A 26,755-nucleotide genomic window follows, 5' to 3' on the forward strand; every position below is an offset into this window, starting at 1 on the left:
CAGGTGCCTCAAGAAAGCTATTCTGAATGAATATTTAGCATATGTTTCTTCACCTTGCCCCAGTATTAAAAGAGAATTTTCCGAAGAGTGGCTGCTATTATCAGATGTCAACTGACGGCTGGGAGGATACTATGGTGAATAGTTTGGAAAGTGATGGTTAAACAAAGTTGACTAGGTTTCCTTAAAGCAGGACTTCTTAGTATGTCACTCTGTGCTGTGACATTCCTAAAAAGGAGCTATCAACACAGTGTGTCATAAATATAAAAAGCATATAAAAACATCTAAAAGTGATATCCTAATATGTTAAGAGTATTTATCATCTTTGGGTAGTTGGATTAGGGAGTTTATTTTTTATCATTTTATGATTTATCTATAATAACCACCTATTGCCTTATTGGGAATTTTTAAAAGTTTATTTAAAAATACTTTACCTTGCCTATTTGGGCAAGTTGAGAGTTTAAGGTTCATTGAAAAAACATACTTTTTTTTTAAAAAAAAGATTATTTTTCATGAGACATAGAGAAAGAGAGGCAGAGACACAGGCAGACGGAGAAGCAGGCTCTTCGCAGGAGCCTGATGCAAGGACTCAATCCCAAGTCCTGGGATCACAACCTGAGGCAAAGGCAGCTGCCCAACTGCCCAACCACCCACGGACACCTGAACAAACATACTTAATGATAAAAATGGAACAGAGTAAATCTTAAAGTAGAAGAGGATAAAGATCAATTTAGATAAATACTTTGAATGATTTAATTTCTTGGGCAATTAATTTGGTTCTAAGAAATATAGCAGCTGATTGTAGGGCAAAAGTAGGAAACCCTCTCCATGACATGGTCACATTCTGACAACAGAAGACATTTAAACTTATCTGTAATAAGTCTTCTGGCAAGCTTGTAACTTTTTAATTGGTTTGTTAATACAGCATTTCACTTATAAGTGGTTCTAGAGAAGCATGTTTGTTATATTTTGAAACATATGTGTTTGATATTCGGGAAACAACAAAAATGCAACTCTCCTTGGGAGGTGATTTGGGAGAATTGTAAAGTCTGTGGAGCTCCGTCTGTGACAGAGTATTCTCTGTTGCTTACTACCTTGAGGACCGAGGGCATCCCCTCTCACATTCTTTGGCTCTAGTCTGAGTAGAATTGAGAGTCTTCTTTTTGCGTATTTATAACATATTTTACTTCTCATCTTTCCTTCCTCTTTTTTTTCTTTTCTCTCTCTATTGAGAGGGGGCAAGACAAAGCAATGAGGCAATTTCTTTTGATTCCTGGCCCTTTGATGGAATTTCCAGAGTTGTCAAATCATAAATACTTCTTTCCTTACTTAAAAGTTAAAAAAAGTGTAGGTATGCCTAAGGTTCAACTGCTCTCTGGCATCATCTATTCCTACAAGGGCAAGATATAATTGTAATTATTGACTAAAGTGAGAAATATAAATATCTTCTAAAACTTCCATAGATCCACACCTTTGCACTCTGACTCCCACTATTATTAATCTCTGTTTTTCTACTGAGGGAAAAGACAAATATTGAAAATGTCTGATTACATTCTTAAGTATGTCCTAACTTTTCATATATGTCAAGTAACAGAATAACATCTTTTTGTTGCTTTTCAAATTATAGGATTCCTTTTTTTGTTCTTACAGGTTTTCACTTCATTTTCAGATTTCAATAGATGTAAATTCTCAGAAGGTAAGTCATACACATTTCATTTTGTTCACTTATCATAAGCTACTTTCTTCTTCCTTTGTACTTACTAACTACAGGAATATATGGGCTATCAAAAAATGGAGGGCCAGGCTGTACATCCTTACAATAGAAAGTCAGTGTTAAAATGTGACAGTGATAAAACTTTACTGCACACAAAAATCTAGTCATCTGGTTGGAGTGGATTTTTAGTTTTGAATTTAGCAGAATTAATACACATAAGTTGACTATGAAGATTTTAAAAGTATAAACTAGCATATTAACATGAATGAAAACATAGATAATTTATCTACATCTACTTTATAATGTAAGAATGTGTTGCTTTATATCTTCAGAACAGATTATATGTCATAATAGTATTCAATGCCATTCCCATAAATGGTTTAATGTAATACATTGAGTTAATTTTCAAATAAATAAAGGTGATTAACGAAACATCAGAAGAAGCTAAGAATAGCACTTTAAAACAAAACAAAACAAAACAAAACAAAACAAAAAACTATAGGAATGCCTGAGTAGCACAGTCACTTAGGTGTCTGACTCCTGGTTTCAGCTCAGGCCATGATCTTAGGGTTGTGAGATCAAGCCGCATGTTGGGCTCCATGCTCAGCGCTGAGTCTGCTTGGGTTTCTCTTTCCTTCTCCTTTTGCTCCTTACCTCCCCATCCTGTGCACACACTCTCTTTCTAAGTAAATCAATCTTTGAAAAAAAAAAAAACTATATTCATTTGTCATTTCTGTGACAAAGAAATCAACTTAAAAACACAAAAACACTATCCTTCCTAAATCTTTCCATTATGTATTTTATCCAATTTTGCTATTTAAATTAAACTGCAACACATCAGAAAAATAAAACAGTTATTTTCTAGCTCTACAGAGCACTTGCCTAATTGTATGGAATATAGCAGAGATAATGAGCTCATTGTGAACTGCAACAGCCATATATCGTGGCTCATGAAATGCTGATGGGACGGTCCGCACTGCATAGCAGAGATAAACACCCCACAAGAGGAATAAAAATTCAGCTGTGAGAAGGACAAAAGAAAAAGAAAAACAATTTTCCATTAGTTTTATAGGTGAATAAAAATGTTAATTTTAAGTTCTTTAGCATGCATTTTGTGTCTATTATAGAAACATTAGTTTAGTTAGAAATAGGTGCATACAAAATGTCATTCACATATGAAAACATATGATATATTTATTTTAAGAGATTTTATTCAGTGTAATAGAATATATATATATATATATATATATATATATATATATATATATATATATAAGAGTGGTTGCTGTCTCAGATTTTTCTTTTGCTAATACCTGGCTTTTTCCTAAAACAACTGTAAAATAATTTTCCACATCCCCAACCTAAGTTTCAGATATTCACAGAGCATCTGGGTCATAATGAAGTCAGCAAAGCAACAAAAGCAATGTGTTTATATGCAGCTTCTAGAAATTTAAGCTCTTACTACACTGAATCTGGTTCTACAATATAAAGATATCCATCACCAGAAATGTGAGAAAATAGGTTGTTAAACATTCAGTGGCATATTTTATAAATGAACCATTATTTCTTCACACATGACAGAAATCATATCTTTTGTGGGTGGAGTGCTGAAGGCTTAGTAAAATTCATAATCACCTTGTTTGCAGGCTCAAGCCAGAAGAGACAAGCATAGGATAGCACTTAAGGATAAAGGGCTTCAGAATCACACTAGACCTGACTAGAAATCCTGGCTCTATCTCTAATTAATTTTGCATAATCTGAGGTAACTTAACCTCTCTGGACAGTTTTCTTATCTGGAAAATGAAAATAGCAAAAGTATGTATTTCATGAGATTATTTGCTACTGAAATCAAATAATGGATATAAAGCACTTAACAAAGTTTCTGACAGTAGATATTAGATAAATAAAGTAATAAATAAAAACACACATTAAAGGGCTCTTATTGTTAAACATCTCATTTGATCCCCCCATTTTTGTCAGACTGAACATTGCTATTTTAACTCATTCTGATCAATAATTGCTACAACTCATTTATCTTAGTGACAGTGTGTTCATTGGATGACAGCATCTAAAGAAGATAATATCTAAATAATAAAAAAGAAGAAAGCTTTAATTTGGAGAAAACCTTTTATCAAATGCATCACTTCAAGGTAACCTACTTACTTATCTACTGAAACACTGACTTCCATTCCCATATACCAAGATGTTTACCTGCCAATATTTCAATATATTTCTGTCAGTATTTAAACAACAGGTAGTGCCCTAATTATTGAAAATCCCATAAGTAAACACATTTTTCAAGAGTTACTCTAAAACCCTGATGTGGTTAGAAGCCAAATAAAAAATAAGCCACACTCATAAGACCTCCATGAGATTTATTCGGTCCCAATTATTCAGTATGTTGGCCACTGGCCATGTGCTATAAATGTTCTTTCCAGTTGAGTTCTACTGGATCAGGAAATGCTGAGGTCTTCCTGTAGAACTTTCCTTCCTAATTCTTGTATTTCTGTTCATGGTACAACTATTGCCTGTTTACCCAGGTTTGAAATCTCAGAGCCACCTTTCATTGGTACCTTTCTACTTAAAGCTGTTTTTCATATGGATCATTCCTCTCCACACCCACAATGACTATCCTTTAAGCACCTTTAAGGTCACTCCTTATTTGTTACAATTATTTTTCAACTGTCCCATCTAAATCTGGCTTTACTCTGGGTTCATTCATTCTTCATTTACTGAATCTCCACTTTGCTCACATCAGGATTTGTCCAAATCCCTGGTATTCCATTTGGGTTAGCTGATTCACATTTCCATTATAAGATTCACTTATATTCACCTAGGACCCTGGAAATAATTCCTGCCCCAAAAGGAAGACTATAAGAGATTCATGCCTTAGTAGACGAGTCCTCATTTTTAGGACTTTCTTGTCACCCAGGCTTCATGTTAGCTGCCCACTTTTTTTGGCCGTATTCTTTTGTGCTTGTGTATGTTTCTTAGCCCCTGACTTCTTACTTGAGTTGCTGACCCTCGGGTCAGGCTTTTGTGAAGTACTGCATGCATCTTCATTCAGAAATCTTCAGTAATTTCTTCAGAAATTACTTTACAAATGCTTGGTCCTGGCACTCCTTGACCCCTATGACTTCATGTTGTATATCCAACATGATCTTCCAATGCTTCCCAGCACAAACTCTGAGCTGACCCAGCCAGGCTCATCCTCTGAACACTTTAAAGATTCTTCTTACTCTTGAGTCTTTGTTTATGCTGTTGCTCACACAAGAAATCTCTCACTCACATTTTTAAATCTTTCGCAGTTTTTCCATGTCTAATTCAAGTCCCACCTCCATTGCAGGGACACCTAAATCGATTTAACTTTGCAATGCATTTTACTTCCTCTAATCTCTTATGGTTTTTAATTATTGATATTACACAATGCAGAGAGTAATGCCACACAACATATAATTGAGAGAAAATCATTTGTGGAGTCTTGTCAATCACTCCATTCCTTAGCCCCAAGTAGTTAAGACCTTCATGGCAAGAAGTCAGTATTATTTATTTACTTATTTTTTAATTCAAGTATATAATTAACAGTCAAGTGTTATATTCATTTCAGGTAGACAATACAATGATTCAACAAGGAATTGAGTCTTTCAATTATTTTTTCTGCCTTTGCCCACTTAGATAGCAACAGTACTGAGCATACATAGATAAGATTCCATAAATATTTGTTAGTTTGAAAGAATGTAAGTGATACCAGTTTCAGGTTATTAGAGATGTAGACTTTCTGTTAACCTTGCCACTCCATCGAATACTGCAGGGTCTAGACATGATCTAACGGTCATATTGGCATTATTATTAGCAGTCACAACCACTGTTTACTAATGGGCCACTATGTGTTTGGTAATGTGCTTGGCTCTTAAGAATAGAGAATGCAAAAATATTATTAAACAACACCAGCACAAAAATATGTTGAAACTGAAGGATTCACATGTAATTAACACTATATCCTTTTAAATACATTATTTCCTGCCACTTTTTGTAGTGTTTTTATATAATGTTATCCTGAAGATTGAAAAAAAAAAAGGAAAATAGCTAGGTTAATTGGGATGCTACAATGTAGAAGCATATTTAAAAATACGCGATGAGAGAAGATTCCTCCTAATAGCTAAGCTTAACATTAAAATCATTTCATTAGCAATATCAAACAATATGCTCTAGCTGAAAAACAATTTATTATTCAAAGTACCAATTAAACTAAATGTGATATATGAAAGTTGTGCTTGGAAAAAAAATCAATTTCATATAATTAACTTCAAACTAACATCGCAATTAGGAAAGAAAATATGCAGATGTTACCAAATTTTGCAGTGTTATTACGTGGGAGTTGAAATATGTGTTGTGCTTCTGCTTTAGAAAATTTCTGCTGTTAAATGGTTTTGATGGGAGGCATGAGTATAGTAAAAAAGGGAATTGCATTTATAGTTAAAGATCCAAATAGGGCTTTCAGAAAACAGGTATTTTACTTTTAATCTATAAGGGATAACACTTTGAAAGTTAACTACCATAGCCTTTTAAAGATTAATAGGCCATAATGAAAGTGATTTCACATTATCTTTCCAAAGGGCTGGGTCAAGCAAAGAAGTAAGAATTAGTACCAGCTTTTGGACACTGAAGATGTCTCAGCTTTGTGATCTTAAAACAGCCACAAGGGCTGAGAGAAAAACAAAGTACAAATGTCTCTCAAGCTGTGGTACCCTGGTTTGCCATGTTGCAAAGGCATTTTTTTCTTAATAAATAACATTTTGTGCTTCTTAGCCCTTTTAAAAATATGTGGCACAAATAAATATACAGATGAAGAATTTAGGGTTAATTTCTTTTAATGTCCAAGTATTTATTTAATGTCCTCCTCTATCTTTCTCTAAGTCTCCCACTTCAATGTTTCCTGTTTTCATGCTAATAACATGGTAGGTGGTACAGAAGTTATCATGAAGTATTAAATCAAACAGCTTTTTTAAAAGATTATTTATTTATTTATTTATTCATGAGAGACACAGAAAGAGAGGCAGAGACTTAGGCAGAGGGAGAAGCAGGCTTCCTGTGGGAGCCTGATGTGGGACTCGATCCCAGGACCCTGGGATCACGACCTGAGCCAAAGGCAGAGATGCTCAACCACTGAGCCACCCAGACGCCCCTAAATCAAACAACTTCAATGATGCTTGAGAGTAGCTCAAGTTCCAGTGCTATCTGGTTCAACTGGCATATGGGAGCCTTGATATTCTGGAGGCTTGACTGCCTTTTCTTTGGTTAAAATAAGGACAGTTATGAGAGTAACAATACTTACAACAATGAGAATGATACTTTTTTTTTTTTTTTAATCTTTATTTATTTATGATAGTCACACAGAGAGAGAGAGAGGCAGAGACACAGGCAGAGGGAGAAGCAGGCTCCATGCACCGGGAGCCCGACGTGGGATTCGATCCCGGGTCTCCAGGATCGCGCCCTGGGCCAAAGGCAGGCGCCAAACCGCTGCGCCACCCAGGGATCCCGAGAATGATACTTTTGATAAAATTTAAAACTAGAAATGACTTTATTAGACCACGTGGTCTGGGGGCGTACTTTTTTGAGTGTGTATGTGGCTGCCAACAGTGGGTGGTTGGTGAATTGCAGTGATTGTGCTTGCCTAAAGTCAATTTGTTCAGCTTTGGGATAGAGAATGATGGAGTAGAGGGTGGATGTTGTAGTATGTTTCACAAGTAGGACAGTGGAGGCAAGAATGACTGTTCCTTCCTCAGCTCTCTGGAAGCATAGGAGCCAAGGGATGGGCAGTGTTGGGGTACAGAATATGCCTGTGGAGGATCTTGTTGTACCTCTGTTGCCCTCTCTGTTCACAGCAGAGCAGAGCCTGGAGCATAGGCTCCTTAGTTCCTGACCAGTGTTTTCTGAATTACATCTTCTGCCTGAGGGTTTCTTTTGCTCTATTACTAACAGGCATAGAGAAAACCCAAGGAAATATTTTTTAAATTCTATTGAAGAAAACAAGTATTTTTCCAAGCAGTAATTGTTTGTATTCTAAGTAATTCATATGCTAATTATTATTCCATTTGGAATGACTTTTTGTCCTCTCAATCTGACTTTGTAGCTAACATCTGTTGAATGTGCCAGGCACTGTGCTTAATGCAGTTTGTACATTATCTACATGTATGAAGGCTTTATCGTAGGCTGTGGCAAAATTCTGAATGCCCTAATTTTAAGCCTGTGTCTGAGATACTGTGTAGGTCATATAGTGACTTGATGATTCTATTCTCTTTCCTACTGCTGTGAATGGTCACACACTTGCATGTTGGCTTTTCTTAATTGCTTCCTTTCACACATTTCTAGAACTTGGGTCAAGTTTTTCACAATCTCCATTGCATCTTGAGAGGGAAAGTTAGGGAAGGTATATTTTTTTCCCTCTGTTTCTGGTATGGACACTTAAGATTTTTAAAGTTTGATATGGGGCAACATTAATTTAGTGAAATTCAGATACTTCATAGGTTATGGACACACATTAAAGATCATGAATATAAGAAGAGTCACAAAGACAGAATAAGATTGGGGACCTCTCAGGGCACAAGGTCAATGTCAGGGCAGCAAGTTCTAAATTCTGTCTTCTAGAATATCATTTTGTTTTCCTCTTCCTGTCTTTTGCCTGTGTGTCCTTTAAAGAGGGATGTGGAATTGGGATTATTTGTTACCATTTAAAAATATATTTTAAATTGTATCTTTTTTAAAGACTCACAGCATTGACAATTTTTTTGCCTTTGCTTGGGCTATCTCACTAGATTTACACATACTTTTTGAAGGGCTAGCTTGAGTGGTTTTATGACGATTATAGGGGTTTATATTTGCTTGTTTATATTCTACCCTTGTGGAAAATTATTTTACTTCTTTGAGATGTAGTTACTCGTGTTAAAGGGCAAGAAGAGAATAAAATGACATTTTATTATTAATTGTATACTTACAGTGTCATTTTCTCTTTTGGAAGCTAAAAAAATTTTACTTCCTTGTTCAATTTCTACTTTGTAGAATCCTTGAGACAATTTTGCTGAATTAGGCTTGGCTCAGGAGGACATTGTTTGACTACTGAGTGGGAGATTCACATGGTCTTTACAAATTTTCTACCATTTTCTTGGCCAAATGGTCTCTTTCTTATTTAATTTATCCCAGAGTGTTGACTACCTTGGGGAGTGGGTCTCAGTGAGTTGAAACTGAAAATCCACACACTTTCCTACTCCTATGTAATGTAATCTAATCTCAGAGGAAATGGTAGCACCAGGCTCTCTGTGATTACTGCAGGAATTGGAATGGGTGGAGCTGTGAGAACATACTGAAACTTGCAGTCCATATGGATCAGCAGCTTGTTATTTAAGCTATGATAGTCCTTTTCATTCAAGGAAAAGATCTGCCAAAATTTTCTTGACAACTGAGTTAATCTATAGGCCATTTCTCTTCAAGCAACAAAACATAGGCTTTTTTGTTTTCCTTCTTAATGTTGCTGCCTCCCTTTAAAATGCCAGGGTTCCACTGTGGAGCTGAAACTCCTTAGAAGAAACCATGACCACCATGGATACCCTAGTTATTCTTGCTCTATGTCCTTTGGGAGCTGTTGCAAGATAATTACCAGCCCTATCACAAAATCTTTAACTTCTGAAAAGAAAAGTGGCACTGTAAGGATAAAAATTAAGATACAAAATAATTTGTCCTTTCAGCCCTGTAGCATCATAAATACTCCTCAAAGACACAAAATATTTTTCTGAAGAGGTGGTATATAAGTACACAAGAAAATAAGCCCACTTCACTCTTTCTAAAAACACTCAAGCAAGACCTTCCAAAAGTATGTGTGAGTTTCTAGAAATGTAAGCCCAAACAAACCAAGGCAAATAAACCATCTACATGGTTAGGCTTTTATCCTTTGACTGACATTAAAAGTACTTTTTAAAAGTAGTAATAAGTGATACAGTGTGGATTAAGACATACAGTAGTACAGGGCAGCCCTGGTGGCTCAGCAGTTTAGCTCCGCCTTCAGCCCAGGGTGTGATCCTGGAGTCCTGAGATCCAGTCCCAGGTCAGGTTCCCTGCATGGAGCCTGCTTCTCCCTCTGCCTGTGTCTCTGCCTCTCTCTCTCTCTCTGTGTCTCTCGTGAATAAATAAATAAAATCTTAGAAAAAAAGACATATAGTACCTTGGAATAAAAGAAGATGTATGTAAATGAAGCTACATCATGAGCATTAATCTAAGTCAGATGAAGAGGAAGTCTAATCTACTTTCCCCTACGCTCATTAAATGGTGCTTATATCACATTTCACCTGTCATACGATAGCCTAATCTTCTACAGTAATTAAGCATTTAAATCCTTAGAAACAACTGCTATTTTAGAATTTTCCTATCTAACTCAGGAAGACAGTTACTGTGGTCTTGGTCTCTTCTAAACATCGGCATATGACTAATTAAATTACTGAACATATTGTCTTGTGTGTTTAAAGTACTATACCAGGAAGGAAGAGAGCAAAGAAGAGCATGCCAATGAAGAAGAGGATAGCAAAGATTACATATATTTTTTTTTTTTTTAGACTATTGCCCATGGGCCAAATTTTCATCTATTGCAAACCTCTGGATAGTTTGTTTATCCCTTATCTTTTTTTTTTTCTGCTTTATTTATTTTTTATGATAGTCACATCAGAGAGAGAGAGGCAGAGACATAGGCAGAGGGAGAAGCAGGCTCCATGCACCGGGAGCCCGACATGGGACTCGATCCCGGGTCTCCAGGATCGCGCCCTGGGCCAAAGGCAGGCACCAAACCGCTGCGCCACCCAGGGATCCCACATTTTATTTTTTTAAAGATTTTATTTATTTATTCATGAGAGACACAGAGAGAGAGGCAGAGACATAGGCAGGGGGAGAAGCAGGCTCCCTGCAGGGAGCCCAATGTGGGACTTGATCCTGGAACTCTGGGATCACACTCTGAGGCCAAGGCAAATGCTCAACCACTGAGCTACCCAGGCATCCCAAAGATTACATTTTCTACAGCGAAAACATCCCATGTGAAATTCATGGAAATGAATTAGAACTTTAGAACAGTGGGGGAATCCATATTGGTATTATCTTAAACAACCAAATATTAAAAAATTCCCAAATGGAATGTGAACCCAAGCTTATAATACCTGTTTGCTAGATTTTTCTCTATGTCTTTCTTTCAAAGTTGGTGAATAAAATATATAGCAAGGGATGTCAAGCTCTAAGAAGTTTCCAAAACCATAAGATACTTCATATACTGGTGGACTTTTCACAACTATGAAGACATGGGCAAAGATCTTGATTTATAAGAGTCCTTGTCAAGGAATAGTCATTAAATCACGTCAGTGTGATTGAGAATTAGGCCACAACAGCGATATAGAAAGATATGTAGAATAAGAGAAGGTAAATAGAAAGATGGATAGAACTTTTTGTGTATATTCTTGTGCTCAGTTAAGGAAGGCAGCAAACTAGCCTTAGTCTCAATTATGTCCCCGACCCCCTAATTTTAAAGATTTTATTTATCTATTCATGGGAGACACACACACACACACACACACACACACACACACACACAGAGGCAGAGACACAGGCAGAGGGAGAGACAGGCTCCATGCAGGGAGCCCGACATGGGACTCGATCCTAGGACTCCAGGATCATGCCCTGGGCCAAAGGCAGGCACTTAAACCTCTGAGCCACCCAGGCTACCCAATTATGTCCCTTTTAAATCACATTAGATTATCATTATCTAGAAGTAACCAAACAGAAATGTGCTTGCCTAAGTCTGAACTAAAGTCTGATTTAGCCGTGGAATAGAAGTTCCACATATCCTTGACATTATGATCTATCTATTAGTCATCCTTTTGCTACCTTATTGTTTCTTATAGATAAGGTAAGAATCTGCTCACTTATTCCAACTTATCTTAGTCATCCTACTGTTTCCCCATCTTCAGTTTATGCTGTGAATGTGTAGTTAGAAACTGACTGCTAACCAACTAACTAAGCATTGTATCACCACCTTTATTAAATTTATGTATTCCAAACCTGGAAGCCCCATACTGGAGGACTCTACCCACAAGCACTAAATCCAGGTGTAAAAGATGTAGTCTTCCTTATCCTAGCGATGACATTATGAAGGTAATTCAGGTATAAGAAGTTAATTCTACTCAATTGTCAGTTTTTACCAATAAATTAGGAAACCCCTAGGGTAAGAGTCTTAACTTTTAGCCATGAAAAATTTTATTGCTATTGTGCAAAATCCTGAACATGCACAACTGATTACCAACTTACTAAATAGGGTAAATAGATTTAGAAAAAAATTGGAGATTCCTACTCCCAAGCATGTTTATTTGCTTTCTCCCTTTATTCAGAAGAATGTTTCTAGTCTCAACCCCCTTATCCTTTACATAGCTCCAAAAGGATGGTCAAATAATACAATAATCAAGAGCGTATCAGTTTCATTCCAGTTCAATATTTATAAATGCATCATGTGATATTTTGAAAATTATAATTCTGATTTGCTAGCCAGCTTTATGCCATTCACTTATTTTGACTATTGGACAAGTCAGGGATAGAATTCATAAAAAGGCTAAGGATTGCCAATTTAGTTTCTGTAACTTGCTCAAAAATACCTCTCAAAATCTGAACATACACTTTACCATTAAAATGAATGTGGGGACAATTGTGTAACCCCTAGAATTTTAGCTTTAAATGTTTCGTCAACTGGTGTAATTCTGACCATAGAAAATATTATAAGATAAAGGGAGCTGAGCTCATCCTTTATTCTTTCAGCAAATATTTATCAAGAGCTGACAGATACTTTGTTAGGTGTCAGGGATATACTGAGAACAAGCTAAGTAATGGTGTTGAGGAGTGTTAGAACTACCAGGTTGGGAGAGAAAGGAGGGATGAGGAGATAGAAGAATATGAATGGCAGATAATATATTTAAACATACTCAGAAAAATTCAAAGTGCTGAGCCACGTGATAAATGAATAGTATAAGTACTACAGTATTATCTTTCTAATAGATGATTTTCAAAGCAGTATAGCACTTTAAGTCTTTATAGGAATTTAGTCTGATCCAGAAATATTCTGAAACGTCCACAATTTGAAGTTCATTTCTCACCAGATTTTAAAAAATCATTAAAAAACTCCCAAACTATTGGGCCTATAAAACACTTTTCACATTGCCTGTTCATCTGTCTTTTATAGTTGCAATGTTTACACCTTTATTTGTTTTCCATTTAAAGGTGACCTCACAATTTTTTATACAGGGCAAACATGATAATTGAAAATTATAAACATATTTAAATAACAATGGGATTCTGAAAGTCATCTTTTCTCCCTTTCTATGTTTTCACATATTTCCTCAAAGTAGAAACTGAGTCTCATAGAGGTTTGGAGATTTTTCCAAGCAGTTTCTAAACCTGGTCTGAAACATTTGTGGCAGGCAAATCACCTGTCTGAGCAGTTTTGGAGGTGCCCTGCACAGTGAGCAAAAACAGAATAGACCCATTCTTTACACTTATGACCCACATTTCTAAATAGAGTTCTACTTCAGTGGGAAGACAAGTATTGCACTCTTTCAAGTGACTCTTTAATTTGTATTTTTAAAAAATAGATCCTTTTTTGATAGGTAAAGCTAATCCAGAATGCATGTTTATAAATGTATTAACCACCACTTTCTCTTTTTTTTTCTAAATTGACTCCTGACCTAATCTAAGTGTACAGAGCTTCCTGACAATGATTTTCACAGCCTCAAGGTAAAACCTATCTATTGCTTCTCTGCAGCCTGTCCCCTATATAGAAACATTTCCACTTAGGAAATGGAATAATTTAGCTTTTAGTACAGGTTTCTTCTTGGCTGACTGAAGATACAAGAATTTATTCTTGAATAACAGTCTGAGTATAAAAAAATCTAAGGGCAAACATGCTACTTATAGAAATATATAAAGAGAACTGAAAAGAAGCATCTGCCGCACATTAGAAAACATTAAATTAAGAGAGGTTAAATACAGAATATCTAGTGCTACACGCACTAGAAAGAAAAATGTAAGATATGTGAAAGATAAATAAATGGAATTGCTGTAGGGTAGTGTGAAAAAAAATCATAGCAACCACATGTCTCTGATTCTTTTAAGAGAGTCCTAATTTCAAATATTTGTTCCTATTTGTTAAACCATGTGTCTCGACTTTTCTTTAGAGAAATGTGTCACTGCAGGAAAAGTGTTGAAACGAAGGTGTTCTAGTAGTTTATAGGATGGAAACAGAGCCTGGAGCTAACAAAACCACCGCCACCATCACCACCTTTCAACTTTTTCTCGCCTCTTGAGTCTCTGCACCCTGTCACTTGTCTTTTATTTTCTGAGACCCTAATATTATCATTTAACACCTGTGGGAGTATTATTTTAATGCCTGCCTCTCAAGTTTTACTACTTTTAACTCAGTCCTAGAGCCATGACCTAGATCTTCCCACCATAACAATCTCTTCTCTTAGCTTCTCTCTCTCTTCTTACTGTAACTGAGACCTGCTTAGTGTCCAAGGAACTGCATTCTGTAGCCCTCCCAAGCTCTGGATCTCAAGCTATTCTCTCTTATACCACCTACCTCAGGCTCTCCAGGAAGGTGAGCTCATAGTCCTCCCTGCTCTCTGTGCATCCCCTTCTCTGGTATTATCCAGAATTACTATATTTAAAGAATGCCTACTTTTTTCATGTGTTTTCATCTTTGCTAGTAGAAAAATTTGCTACCTGGTAAGCTGTATCTTTGGAGGAAAGCAGAATTTAATGGCAGTAAAACACAATAAAAATAGCCCATGAATATAAAGAGCTATTGCAGCCAAAGTAGTTAAACAAATAACATAAGACAGAAAGTTGTGGTCAGAATGGAATTCTTTAATGAGAGATTTGGGAGGTAGGGGAGTTTCAGATGACAGGAAAGTCATAGAAAGTGAGACAGGTCACTGGAGATAAGGGGGTTAATGTTGAATGAGCATGGCACAAGAGTTAGTTTAGGTCATGGGGGGTGGATAAGAATGGGAAGGAATATAGGAAGATTTACAGATATGTTGACAAGAATTGGAAGACAACTGATGTCTGATTGCTATCTTACTTTTTTAAGAGAAAAAAAGAATATTAGTTAGTTTGGAGGTGTAAAAGGGGAGGCAATACAAGACTTGAAATAATCATTGTGAAGAATATTCTAGTGATTGATCAGGGAAACAGAGTATCATGGAATGCCCAGAGCAAAGTTAGGATAAGTGATATATATTCTAGTAAGTTCATCTGATTATTTCCTTCAAGTCAGTAGTTCTACCTTTAGAGTAGCATCAGAATTACCTAGAGGGCTTGTTAAACACAAACTGTGGGGCCCCACGATTCCAGTGTCTGACCTATAAAGTCTGTAGGTGGGCCGCTGAATGCACATTTCTAACAAGTTGCCAGGTGTGCTGCTGCCATCGATTCTGGGACCACTTTTGAGAACCACTGCTCTTTCTCCCTTCTAATGATTCTCCCTCCTAAACCCATGAATTTAATTGGTCGGTCTATTCTCTCTTTCTCTCTCCCTCCTTCCCTCTCTCTCTCCTAAAGGCAATCTATATTGACTTTACTGATTTATCATATCACATTTCTGGTTCTCCAAATTCCTTAACAGGTTTTCAAGACCCACAATAAACCTAACTATCCAGAATTAATCACAATGTATTCCAACATAATCTTTCTTAGATGGACATTTCCTTCTAAGGAAATATAATTTCCATCCACCTCTACCACTATTCCTATCAAAGGGAATGTTTTCTGTACCACTTTACAATAACCTGTGTTATCCATGGCTCAAAGAACTTCCCTTTAAAGATTCCTGGGTTCTGGTCCAAACTGTTGTCTTCCTTTATTGAACTATTGTACCAAGAGTCTTTACCACATAATTTTGTTTTTTTAAAATAACTTTTAACAATTCCCATTTATTTATATAAACCAATGGTAAGCTACTTGATAAGAGGAACAGAAATTTCATACATTTTATGTCTCCTGCAAAGTGTTCAACATAGCATTAAAGAAATTTACTCAGTGGGTCTTGTTTACTGTATGAAACTTTTACTTATATATAAAGTTTTTAATGAATAAATTGCAGGTTACTGTCAGCTATATTTTCCTATTTATTTCTACATAGAGACAGGAGACCATAAATGTCATTTTCTTCAGAATGTAAAAGAACATTTTAAAAGGCCTTCAATATATCTCAAAACCAAGGTATACAAAATACAGATAATGCTAGGTAAATAGGCCATGGTTTCTGCTTGTTTATTCCCTACCCATGATGAAGCATGTATTTTGAGTATTATAAAACAGAAAAGAAATATAGCGGGCTTTTCTTCACAGTAATGTGGGAAAATGATTTTTCCTAGTTTGGTTAACTTGGATTGAAGAATGTAAAACAACTTTAGAGGTTTCTATTGAGTAGAAATTTTATACCTATACAATTTATTTATATCTATACTTAAGTCAGAATCAGATAACTTCTAAGTTTTATCTTCAATATTGATATCTACTGATACATATCTATTGATAATTTCTGGTATGTTTTTGATATTGATCAAAATAATGAAGGTTGGCTTTACAAATTATCATTATAACCATTCTTTTTATATACTCACAATTGCTTCATTATTATGGATATCAGGCCTATAAAATTCCTGAAATATCTTGCCCAGGAAAAATATCATTACATTTAAATTGTAAACTAAATATATCTGTTATTAACTTCTAGCAAAACACTAAATGTGAATATTCAACCAACAAATTGCCAAATATGGGGGGGGGGCAGAAAATAGGAATTAGACTCACTGCCAAATAAAAATAAGATTTGTCCTGTGGTTTGCTGAGGGGAATGACAACAAAATAATAAAAATTTGTTTTCATTATTTTTTGTATCTTTAGAGGCTTGGCTTAAGCTAGCCTAATGTTAACAACAGAAAAATTTCTATTGATTTCTCCTCCTCATTTTTCAAAAAATCAAGGTGCCAGAAAAACCTATGCTTCTGGCCTAAGATGTCATGTGGTTCTTCCAAGTTCTCCAGTTTCTCAGGCATGGAACAGTCTCTCACCAACCCCAAGGAGCATGGCTTCATTTTTGTGGAATACTGGACCTCCAGAGAAGTCCTAATAAATTATCTTTAGAAGAGCCATAGATTAAGTAAAATTTTTGCAGGGAAGATCTCTACTCAAAATGTGCCCTGCATCCCTAGTCTGAAATATCACAGGACCTAAACTATATAAAAAATACTAGTATGTTTCCCTTTTTTCCCCTCCCAATTAAAGAAATAAATCAAGAAAACAGCTATTGTTAATACAATGGGAATACACTGATAAGGTGGAAAACAGAAATTTTCTTTGTAAGAAGTAGTTGTTTTTATTTGCTGCATTTCTCCTTCCTAATTTACTTGACCACATTTTCTCAACAAAGCTACATACCTTTGAAAAAGAATGGAAACTCAGAAAAAGTCTGCATTTCACATGTCATTGTCCTTTTCATGATATTGTTTTACCCAAACCATATTAGGTGAAATCCCTTTCAGTTTTGTAAAAGGGTATGGTAAGGCTTCTAAAGAAGTCTATTTTAGGAAATAGGACCAGACAACGCACAAAATAAGTGACCACATACCAACTGCTGTCATGTAATCCCAGCGCTCAATGAGGCACATATTGAAGATGAGGTGATCAGATGTTTGCCCTTGGCCAATAAGTGAAATCTGCCTCTCCAAATTCTGGCAAACAGACGAAGTCCAGCCAACAAGAAACCAAAATACTACCAGGAGCATTACTGCCAGCATCCTCATGACCCGTCCACCAGTCATATATGGAATCCGCTGGGCTGTTCGTGAAAGAAACACCTTCAAAACCCTGGAAAAGCAAAACATCAAAATGTGAAGGCAAACTTAGCACTCAGAAAAACTCCATATTATTTGATTCTTCTAGGTGAAGTTTAAGCCCACCAAAAACCTACTTATGCAGAGTTTTAACATGAAAAAAAAAAAAACCTAGAAACAGTATTGCTTTTATTTTCACTTAATTTCATTCTAGTTTTTATCTTCCAATAGCAAAACAGATATTCTACTTTAGATGGCAGTGAGTCAACAGATTTGTACAGGATGAAATTATTTTGAGTGTGTCTTAATATTTTAGGGAACATACTCAAGATCTTAAAAAAAAAGGATCCAGAGGCAAACTGGCTCAAACAAGATTTCCAAGGGATCAAAACTAGTCTTGAAAATAAGTAGCTAGATTTCACACTATTATACTAAGCCAAAAACTTCCCTGAACCAGTTAATTTTTTACAATAGAATAACATGAAAGGCATTTTCTGAAAATTATTTTTTTTAAAGATTTTATTTATTTATTCATGAGATACACAGAGAGAAGAGAGACAAAGGCAGAGACATAGGCAGAGGGAGAAGCAGGCTCCATGCAGGGAGCCTGATGTGGGACTCGATCCCCAGACTCCAGGATCACAGTCTGGGTCGAAGGCTGAGCCACCCAGGCATCCCGTGAAAATTATACAAATTGATTTCCCTTTGTAATTATTTTATCACATTACCAAAAAAAATAATGAAATAAACATGAAAACAATGAGAGAGGTATTTAAATACTAGGGTAACTGAATTAAGATCACTATATTAAGGAAGAAGATCGGGATGAAATTGGAAATGAAACATGCATACTTGAAATAGCCTAGATGTATTATACTTTTTTTTTCTCTCTATAGACCTTTGGTAGCTCTTCCTGAATCAACACAATACATCCAACAAAGAAAGTTATTTTACAGCAGACTTTTATTTATCCTTCTTCCCTATACCTTTAACTCCATTGTCCTTCAGCTAACACAAAGGGTGAAGTTATTTAATTCTGAATAAAATACCTACACTTAACTTTTCTGTGGAACAATGTCAGAAAGATATTAGTATAAAATAAGAGGATAGTAGCTCTTTTTACTCTAGTACCATTTTACTAGTTCACCAGATTAACGGCTATTCTCCATTCCCTAGGTAAAACATATTGAGTACTGCCCATGCCATGTAAATGCTAGTACTGGCAGCTAACTTGCTAGCTCTGTCTAGTGTGCCTCAAACGCTTTTGCTCCAACCAGGGGAATTGCTACTTGTTAAGAAATCAGTTGTATTTGTCCCCAAATCGTGCCCATTGTTATCACCTTATATAATTTAACTAAATTACGAATAAAATAATTACTCATGATGTAAAAAAAAGACTTATTTGTATAAAATAAGGAGAGAAAATGAGTGGAAATATCAGTGAGGGAGAAAGAACAAGAGAGACTCCTAACTCTGGGAAACAAACAAGTGGTAGTGGAAAGGGAGGTGGGCGAGGGTTTGGGGTGACTGGGTGATGGGCACTGAAGGGGGCACTTGACAGGATGAGCACTGGGTGATATGCTATATGTTGGCAAATTGAACTCCAATAAAAATAAAACAAAACAAAATAAAATAAAATAAAATAAAATAATCTATCTCGAATGCTTTGGAAAGACTCCATGTCGGCAAGTCATTAAATAGGCTTTTAACTGAGGGGAAAATGAGGAAATTTTAGTTTATTGGAGTGGTCAATAAACAAGAATCTAGAAAGTCTATACTCAGATTACTTTAAAAATATTTAGATTTACACTTTTATCTAAAGAACCAACACTGAACAGTAAATAATGATTATAGTAATTTATGTTAGAAAGAGAATAATGCACTCCAAATACCTGACCCATAGTCAAAGAAGTTTTTCCTCAAAAGTATTGGTAAGTGAGGAGCACGTGGGTGACTCAGTCAGTTAAGCATCTGACTCCTGATTTTGATTCACGTCATGATGTCAGAGTTCTGGGATTGAACCTCGTGTGGGTCTCTGTGCTCAGTTCAGAGTCAGTGTGAGAATTTCTCTTCCTTTCCTTTGGCCCCTGACCTTACTCATGTTCTCTCTCCCTCCCCCTCTCCCTGAAATAAATAAATCTTTTAAAAAGTTGGTAAATGATTATTTGTGTGTTTTAAGTCACAGCCTCTTATACACTTCTTTAATGCTTTTTTGCTTTAAACAAGTTAATCAACTTATTGGTCAATGATTAACCCTATAAGAAGCCTTCTATTATAATTAGCAGATCAAAAAATTCAGAGAACTCTTAGAAATAAGAGACATTTAAAAAATTGTCGTTATTATCATTATTATTATTTTTTGCCAGTGTCAATTTTATTTTCTGCAGGAGAAACTTGCAGCCACTATGTACACATAATTGTCTCTGGGTATACCTGAATGAATTCTAAATTTTGAATGACTAGGAACTCAAAAGAGGAAATCTGGCCCATTTTTATGGTCTTCTATATTTTGGCTAGGCAGAAAAAGGAGAATTCTTTAGTACTAGACACTGAATACATAAGCATAATGAATGACTTTTTATATAGTGACAATCATATATAAATAACTGAAATATAAGTATAACGAGCAAATATTTATATAGTGATAATCATATGCTGGGCATTATGCGGGGCAACATGGAAGAATAAGATATAGTCCTAGAAGTTTACAGTCTAACTAGAAATAAATATGCAAATAACTGCTTGATGCCACCTGGGACAAGGGATCATGGTTAAGACAAACAACAGACTAAATAAAAAAGGAATAGCATATGTTCTATGTTTTATGTACATAGTCAGTGTAGTAATCTAATAAAATAGGTGGTATTTGACCTGGACTTTGATGGATACCAATAGAAATTGAGGAAAGTGGAAAAGATATAAGGAGATATTCCAGCTGAAGGAAATCACATAACAAAATACAGAGCAGGAAATACACATTGCATTTTCAGAAGAAATCTGTATGATCCCAGTTGGATAATCTTTTAGTCAATAAATCCCAATTCTAAATTATCATAAATTTTCATGTTTTCCAGGTGACCCTTTGGGTATTTACTGCATGGTCTGAGAATTCAAGATCATCACAGGTCCCATAATCTCATTTCCAGGGATGAAAAACCAAAGCAAAAGCTGTCATGAGTCTTGTGTTAGTGATTTTACTGGTTTTTGAATTCTGGGAAATATACTAAAGCGATTCTGTACCTTTGCCTAAGCATTTCAGGATATTGGTTTTGGTAAAATGGAATAAGTTGAATTTTTCTAGCATTGCCTTAAAATAAAATGAGAAAATTCTACCATATATTTAAAAAACAAGCTCTTGTTAGTTTATATGGGTTCATTCCCTGGAAACCAACTTCTGAAAACAAAATCCTTAGATATGCATTTATATGAAATACAACTGTAGGAAAAAAATACAATCATTAAAATTCTTAATTACTTTTTCTACTGTTATTTCAAAGATAAATCTTCAGTCTACCTATCTGTTCAGAAAATTTCACTATTTCTGAAGGAAAGCAGTAATATATACAAGAAGACAGCAAGAAATTCCCAGAATTTAACATAAAAAAGTATATTTAAAAATACATTCTGTTCTCATTATTAATAGCAGATAAAGTCATACAAATCATGTTGAAACAATGAAAAGGGCAACACACGAACTGGCTGTCACTATATTATCTGCTTCTACTTTTTCACTTCCTATATATTTCTGGTTTGAATTCATGAAACTTTACTGTCAGGAGTTATACTTAGGTTATTAATTACCTTCTTCAAATATCTAATTGATATTGTTACTCCTTATTTTACTTGATCTCTTTCCAGCTTTCAGCATGGCTAAAGCACTGGCTTCCATTCTGTCATGTTCTCCTGATTTTCTTCCCGTTTCTCTGTTAGCAACTTTGTAGTCTCTAACACAGACTCCTCTTCCCCAGGTTTGCCCTTAAGTGGCGGTGTTTCTCCACAATCTCCTAAATGTAGCCATCTAGATCTATTTCTTGCTGTACCTGTTGTACCCAGGGAATTCCGTCTATTTCTCTGTTTCAGTTATCTATGTATTGGCAAGTCCCAAATCTGTGCCTTAGTTTAGATGTCTCTCCTGAGCTCAAAATCCCTCTACTCAGTGACTCACTAGACCTCAACAGGTCCCCAGATTAAATCATCCCTCTCTCCATTCCTCGTTCCTCTAGCCTTCCTTGCTCCCGTGACTATTACACTTAATGGATCAAAGCAGAAACCTACCAATAAACTTTATTTTTTTCCCTCGCCTACATTCCAGACATGAAATGAGTGTTCAAGAATTTAATTTCTACCTCTTAAATATCTTTCAAATCTTTTTTTTTTTCTCCATCTTCATTGCTACTCTATAGCTCCTGGTCATCAACCTGCTCCTACAGTAGCTAATTACAGTCTACTTATTGGTCTTGCCCACCTTCAGTCCACACCCTACACTGAAGCCACAATGATCACTTCTGATCATGTTGCTCCCTTTTTATAGTCCTTCAGTGGCTCTCCACCCAAAACCTAGCTCTTTAGTATGGTCAAAGGCCTCTGAATGCCTTTGAATATCGCTTCTTCCTGCCTTGGCAGCCTCATCTCTCATCACTCTCCTTTTCCTACAGACTTGCAGGTCCCTGTGCACTACATCCAAGTCTCCTCTGTCTGAACCTTTGCCTTCAGCTTTCCTCACTGCTCTTCCCCCCACAATACTACCCCTAATTTAGCTAATTCCTACTTATTCTTTCATGGCTCAGTTTATAGATATTGCTTGCTTTAGGCCAGTGGTTCCAAACCATCATCATCTACATCATCTGTAAACTTATTAGAAATGCAAACGCGGTATCTACCTGGTCTCAGCCTCATCATAATTTAGTAAACATAAATGAAAAGGCAATTAAAATATAATGGTTTTGGGAAATGGTATTAGCAAAAGTAGAGGCATAAAGAACCCTGCAACTCCATCCATCCATAAAAACAATGAATAAGGTGGCAAAAACTATTAGAATCAACTTTTTTGGAATCCTGGAAGAGAATCAAAAGCTTATAGCAACCAGGGGGATGCTTAACCAAAAGAAGAGCTGAATCTGAGTAAAAGAGTTTTCTAACATTTTAAAACACTGTTCTATCCAGTGTCCGATCTCCCATTACCCAGTTCAGTAGTGAACTTAGAGATAACAGACTGCATTCCCAGGACAGGGGAATACGCGAACACAATGGGCTTTATTCTTAAAAAAATTGTGGTTGTTCATTTTGACCTTTCTGGAGGCTCCCTGGAAGACTAGTTCAAAGGGCCTGCCTTTATTTTTAATTCCAGTACAGTTAACGTGCAGTGTTATATTAGTTTCAGGTGTACAATATAGTGATTCAACAAGTCTATACATTACTCAGTGCTCATCATGTTAAGTGTATTCTTTAATCCCATCTCCCCTCTGGTGACCATTTTGTTCTCTAGAGTCGAGTCTTTTTCTTGATTTCTCTCTCTCTCTTTTTTCCTTTAGTCATTTATTTTGTTTCTTAAATTCCACATATGAGTGAAATCATGTTATTTTTGTCTCTGATTCATTTATTTTGCTTAGCATTATGCTCTCTAGCTCCATCTATATAATTGCAAATGATAAGATTTTATTCTTTTTATGGCCAAATAATATTCCATTACATATAATACCACATCTTCTGTATCTAGTCATTTATTGATGAACATTGGATTGCTTTCATAATTTGTCTATTGTAAGTAATGCTGCAATAAATATAGGGGTGTGTGTATCCCTTTGAATTTGTGTTTTTGTATTTTTTTGGGTAAGTACCCAATAGTGTGATTACTAGATCATAGGGTAGTTCTATTTTCAACTTTTTGAGGAGCCTCCATTCTATTTACTATGGTGGCTGTACCAGTTTGCAAGATTGTTCCTTTTACCTCACATCCTTGCCAACAATTGTTTCCTGTGTTTTTAATTTTAGCCATTCTGAAGATGTGTTGTGATATCTCATTGTACCTTTCATTTGCATTTCAAAGGGCCTGCTTTATTTCTCCTGTGGGAACCCTCCCATGGCTGAGGTAGTAACCTGAGGGTCATTTGACTAAGATATTTAAAGGAAAATGGATTGCTTGATGCCACCTGGGACAAGGGATCATGGTTAAGACAAACAACAGACTAAATAAAAAAGGAAGAAAGGCTGGGGAATGAGATCTGCTGGGCAAAATAGGCTTTGAAAAGCTTCTCTTTATTCCCAGGCATCTAGAAAGCTGAAAAATGCTCAGAATATATATAAGGCCTTAAATTTTCATATCTTGCTGACCTAAGGCTCTGCACAAGAGGAAATAAAGTCTAAGGCAAAGTTGTAAAGTGCCTGAGTGTTGAAAGCATGTGCCAACATATACATATACACACAAAGTCATGTGCAAAAAATAAGAAATTTTAAAAAGTTTTATTTGTTCAAGGCTGTAAGGAAATCTCTGTTAAATCATTAGCTCATTATTAAATCAACAGAACAGACTTCAATTGGTATATATAACAAAAGATACAGATATTACAAAATTAGTTCAGAAAAGCCAGTAAACAAACAACAGCAACCACAACAAGGAACAAAAATAAATGCTAGGGGGGGATGAAGAGTTTGATTCCAGATTATATTATAATATTCAAAAAGTCCAGTTTTCAAAAAAAAAATGCAAAGAAATGAGTGTGTGGTCCATATGAAAAAAAAGAATATGGAAACTGTTTCTGAGGAAACCCAGGCATTGTACTTTATTTTTTTTTTTAAGATTTTATTTATTTATTCACGAGAGACACAGAGAGAGAGAGGCAGAGACACAGGCAGAGGGAGAAGCAGGCTCCATGCAGGGAGCCTGATGTGGTACTCCATCCTGGGACTCCAGGATCACACCCCGGGGCCAAAGGCAAGTGCTAAATCGCTGAGCCACCCAGGGATCCCCCAGGCATTGTACTTACTAGACAATGACTTCAACTGTATTACATATGGTCAAAAAGCTAAAGAAAATCATGCACAAAGAACTAAAGAAAGAATGATATTTCACTAAATAAAAAATATCAATAAGTGGATAGAAATTATAAAAAGGAAACAAATAGAAATTCTGGAGTTAAAAAGTACAATAACTGAAATGAAAAATTCACTAAAAGGATTTAACTGAAGATTTGACCATGTAGAATAAAGAGTTAGTATATTCGAATATAGGTCAATTGAGATTATACAGTGTGAGGAGCAGAAATGAAAATAAAATGAAGAGTAATGAACATAGCCTAAGAGACCTGTGACACACTATTAAGAATATCAATATTTATAAACTGGGAGTTCCAGAAAGACAAGAGAAAAAAGCCAAAAGGAACATTTGAAGAGATAATGACTGAAATCTCTCAAATTTAATTACGGACTTAAATCTACATATTCAAGAAGCTCAAGTAATCAAAGTAGGATGAACTCAAAGAGACTCACCCTTCAGATACATTATAATCAAACTGTTGAAAGCTAACATGAAGAGAAAATATTGAAAGCAATCTGAGAAAAGACCCATTACATACAAGGGATTCTTAGTAAGATTAAAATCTACTCTCTTATCAGAAACCATGGAGGCCAGAGGGCTGTGGGCTAACATATTCAAAATACTAAAATGAAAAAAAAAAAAAAAATCTTGTCAACAAAGTATTCTATGTCTGACAAAACTGTCTTTCAAAAATGAAGGAAAAATTAAGATATTCCCAGATAAAATTGAGAGAGTTCATCACTAGGAGATAGGCTCTAAAGAAATACTAAAGGAAGTCCTTTAGCTGAAATAGAAGACACTAGACTGAAATTCACGTGAAATAATGAAGAACATTGGTAAAGGTAACCAAAGAAATAAATATAAAAGTCCGTATTAATGTAGTTTCAGTTTGTAATGTTCTTTTTAATTTTTTAAAAGATTTTATTTATTTATGAGAGACACACAGAGAGAGGCATAGACATAGGCAGAGGGAGAAGCAGGTCCCCCATGGGGGACCAGGACCCTGAGCCAAAGGCAGATACTCAACCTTTGAGCCACCCAGGCATTCCTGGTTTATTATGCTCTTATTTTCTTACATAACTTAAAAGACAATAATAAGTATAAATCTATGTTGATGGGTACACAATGTTGCAAGATTATATTTTTGACACTAACAGTGTAAAAGAAGAGGGAGGGCAGAGTGATATATAGCCAGGTTTTTGTACTATTAAAAGCAAGTTGGTATTAATTTAAACCAGGTTATTATATTTTTCGAATGTTAATTGTAATCACTAGGGCAATCATTAAGAAAATAAATATATAGGGGCACCTGAGTGGCTCAGTGGTTGAGCGTCTGCCTTAAGCTCAGGTGTGATCCTTCGGTCCTGGAATGGAGTCCTGCATGAGGCTCCCCACAAAGAGCCTGCTTTTCCCTCTGCCTGTGTCTCTGCCTCTCTCTATGTATCTCTCATGAATAAATAAATAAAATCTTTTAAAAAAGAGAAAATAACCAATACAGGAAAAAATGAAAGAATAAAAATGGGGGATTAGAAAACACTGATTTATCATAAGAGCAGACAGTAATGGAGGAATTGAGGAATAAAAATGATAAAAGATATATAAAAACAAATGTCAAAATCATAGAAGTATGTCCTTCCTTACAATTACATTAAATGTAAATTGGTTAAGTTCTCCAACCAAAAGACAGATGGCAGGATAGATTTTTAACGAGATCCAACTGTATGTTGTCTGCAAGAGATTCATTTTAGACCCAAAGAAACAAATAGGTTAAACTAAAATAATGGAAAAAGATATCTCATTCAAATAGTGACCAAAAGAGAGCTGGAATGGATATGTTAATATCAGATAAAAAATACTTTAAGACAAAATTTGTTAAAAGAGACAAAGAAAGACATTATGGAATTATAAAACTGTCAATTCATCAAAATACTGATATTTGTAAATACATATGCACCAAAAAACAGAGCCTCAAAATGTATGAAGCAAATATTAACAAAATTGAGAAGAGAAACAGAGTTAGTTCTACAATAATGGTTGGAGACTTCAACACCCTGATTTTAAAAATGGATCAACTATCTAGACAGGCAATAATACAATTAA

The 26,755-nt window shown here is 35.5% G+C and overlaps 1 protein-coding gene across 2 annotated transcripts in view; it reads right to left on the reverse strand.

Moving 5' to 3' along the window:
• GPR158 (G protein-coupled receptor 158) overlaps positions 1–26,755 on the reverse strand; it is a 410,138-nt gene that overhangs the window by 12,111 nt on the left and 371,272 nt on the right. For both annotated transcript variants that reach the window (XM_072825311.1, XM_072825312.1), the window contains 2 exons: positions 17,418–17,656; positions 2,594–2,732 (listed from right to left, as the gene is read on the reverse strand). In XM_072825311.1, coding sequence (XP_072681412.1) covers positions 2,594–2,732; positions 17,418–17,656 — 378 coding nt within the window. The remainder of the gene's footprint in view (positions 1–2,593; positions 2,733–17,417; positions 17,657–26,755) is intronic.

The sequence above is a fragment of the Canis lupus genome, chromosome 5 (assembly GCF_048164855.1).
Source record: "Canis lupus baileyi chromosome 5, mCanLup2.hap1, whole genome shotgun sequence".
NCBI classification, from domain to species: domain Eukaryota; kingdom Metazoa; phylum Chordata; class Mammalia; order Carnivora; family Canidae; genus Canis; species Canis lupus.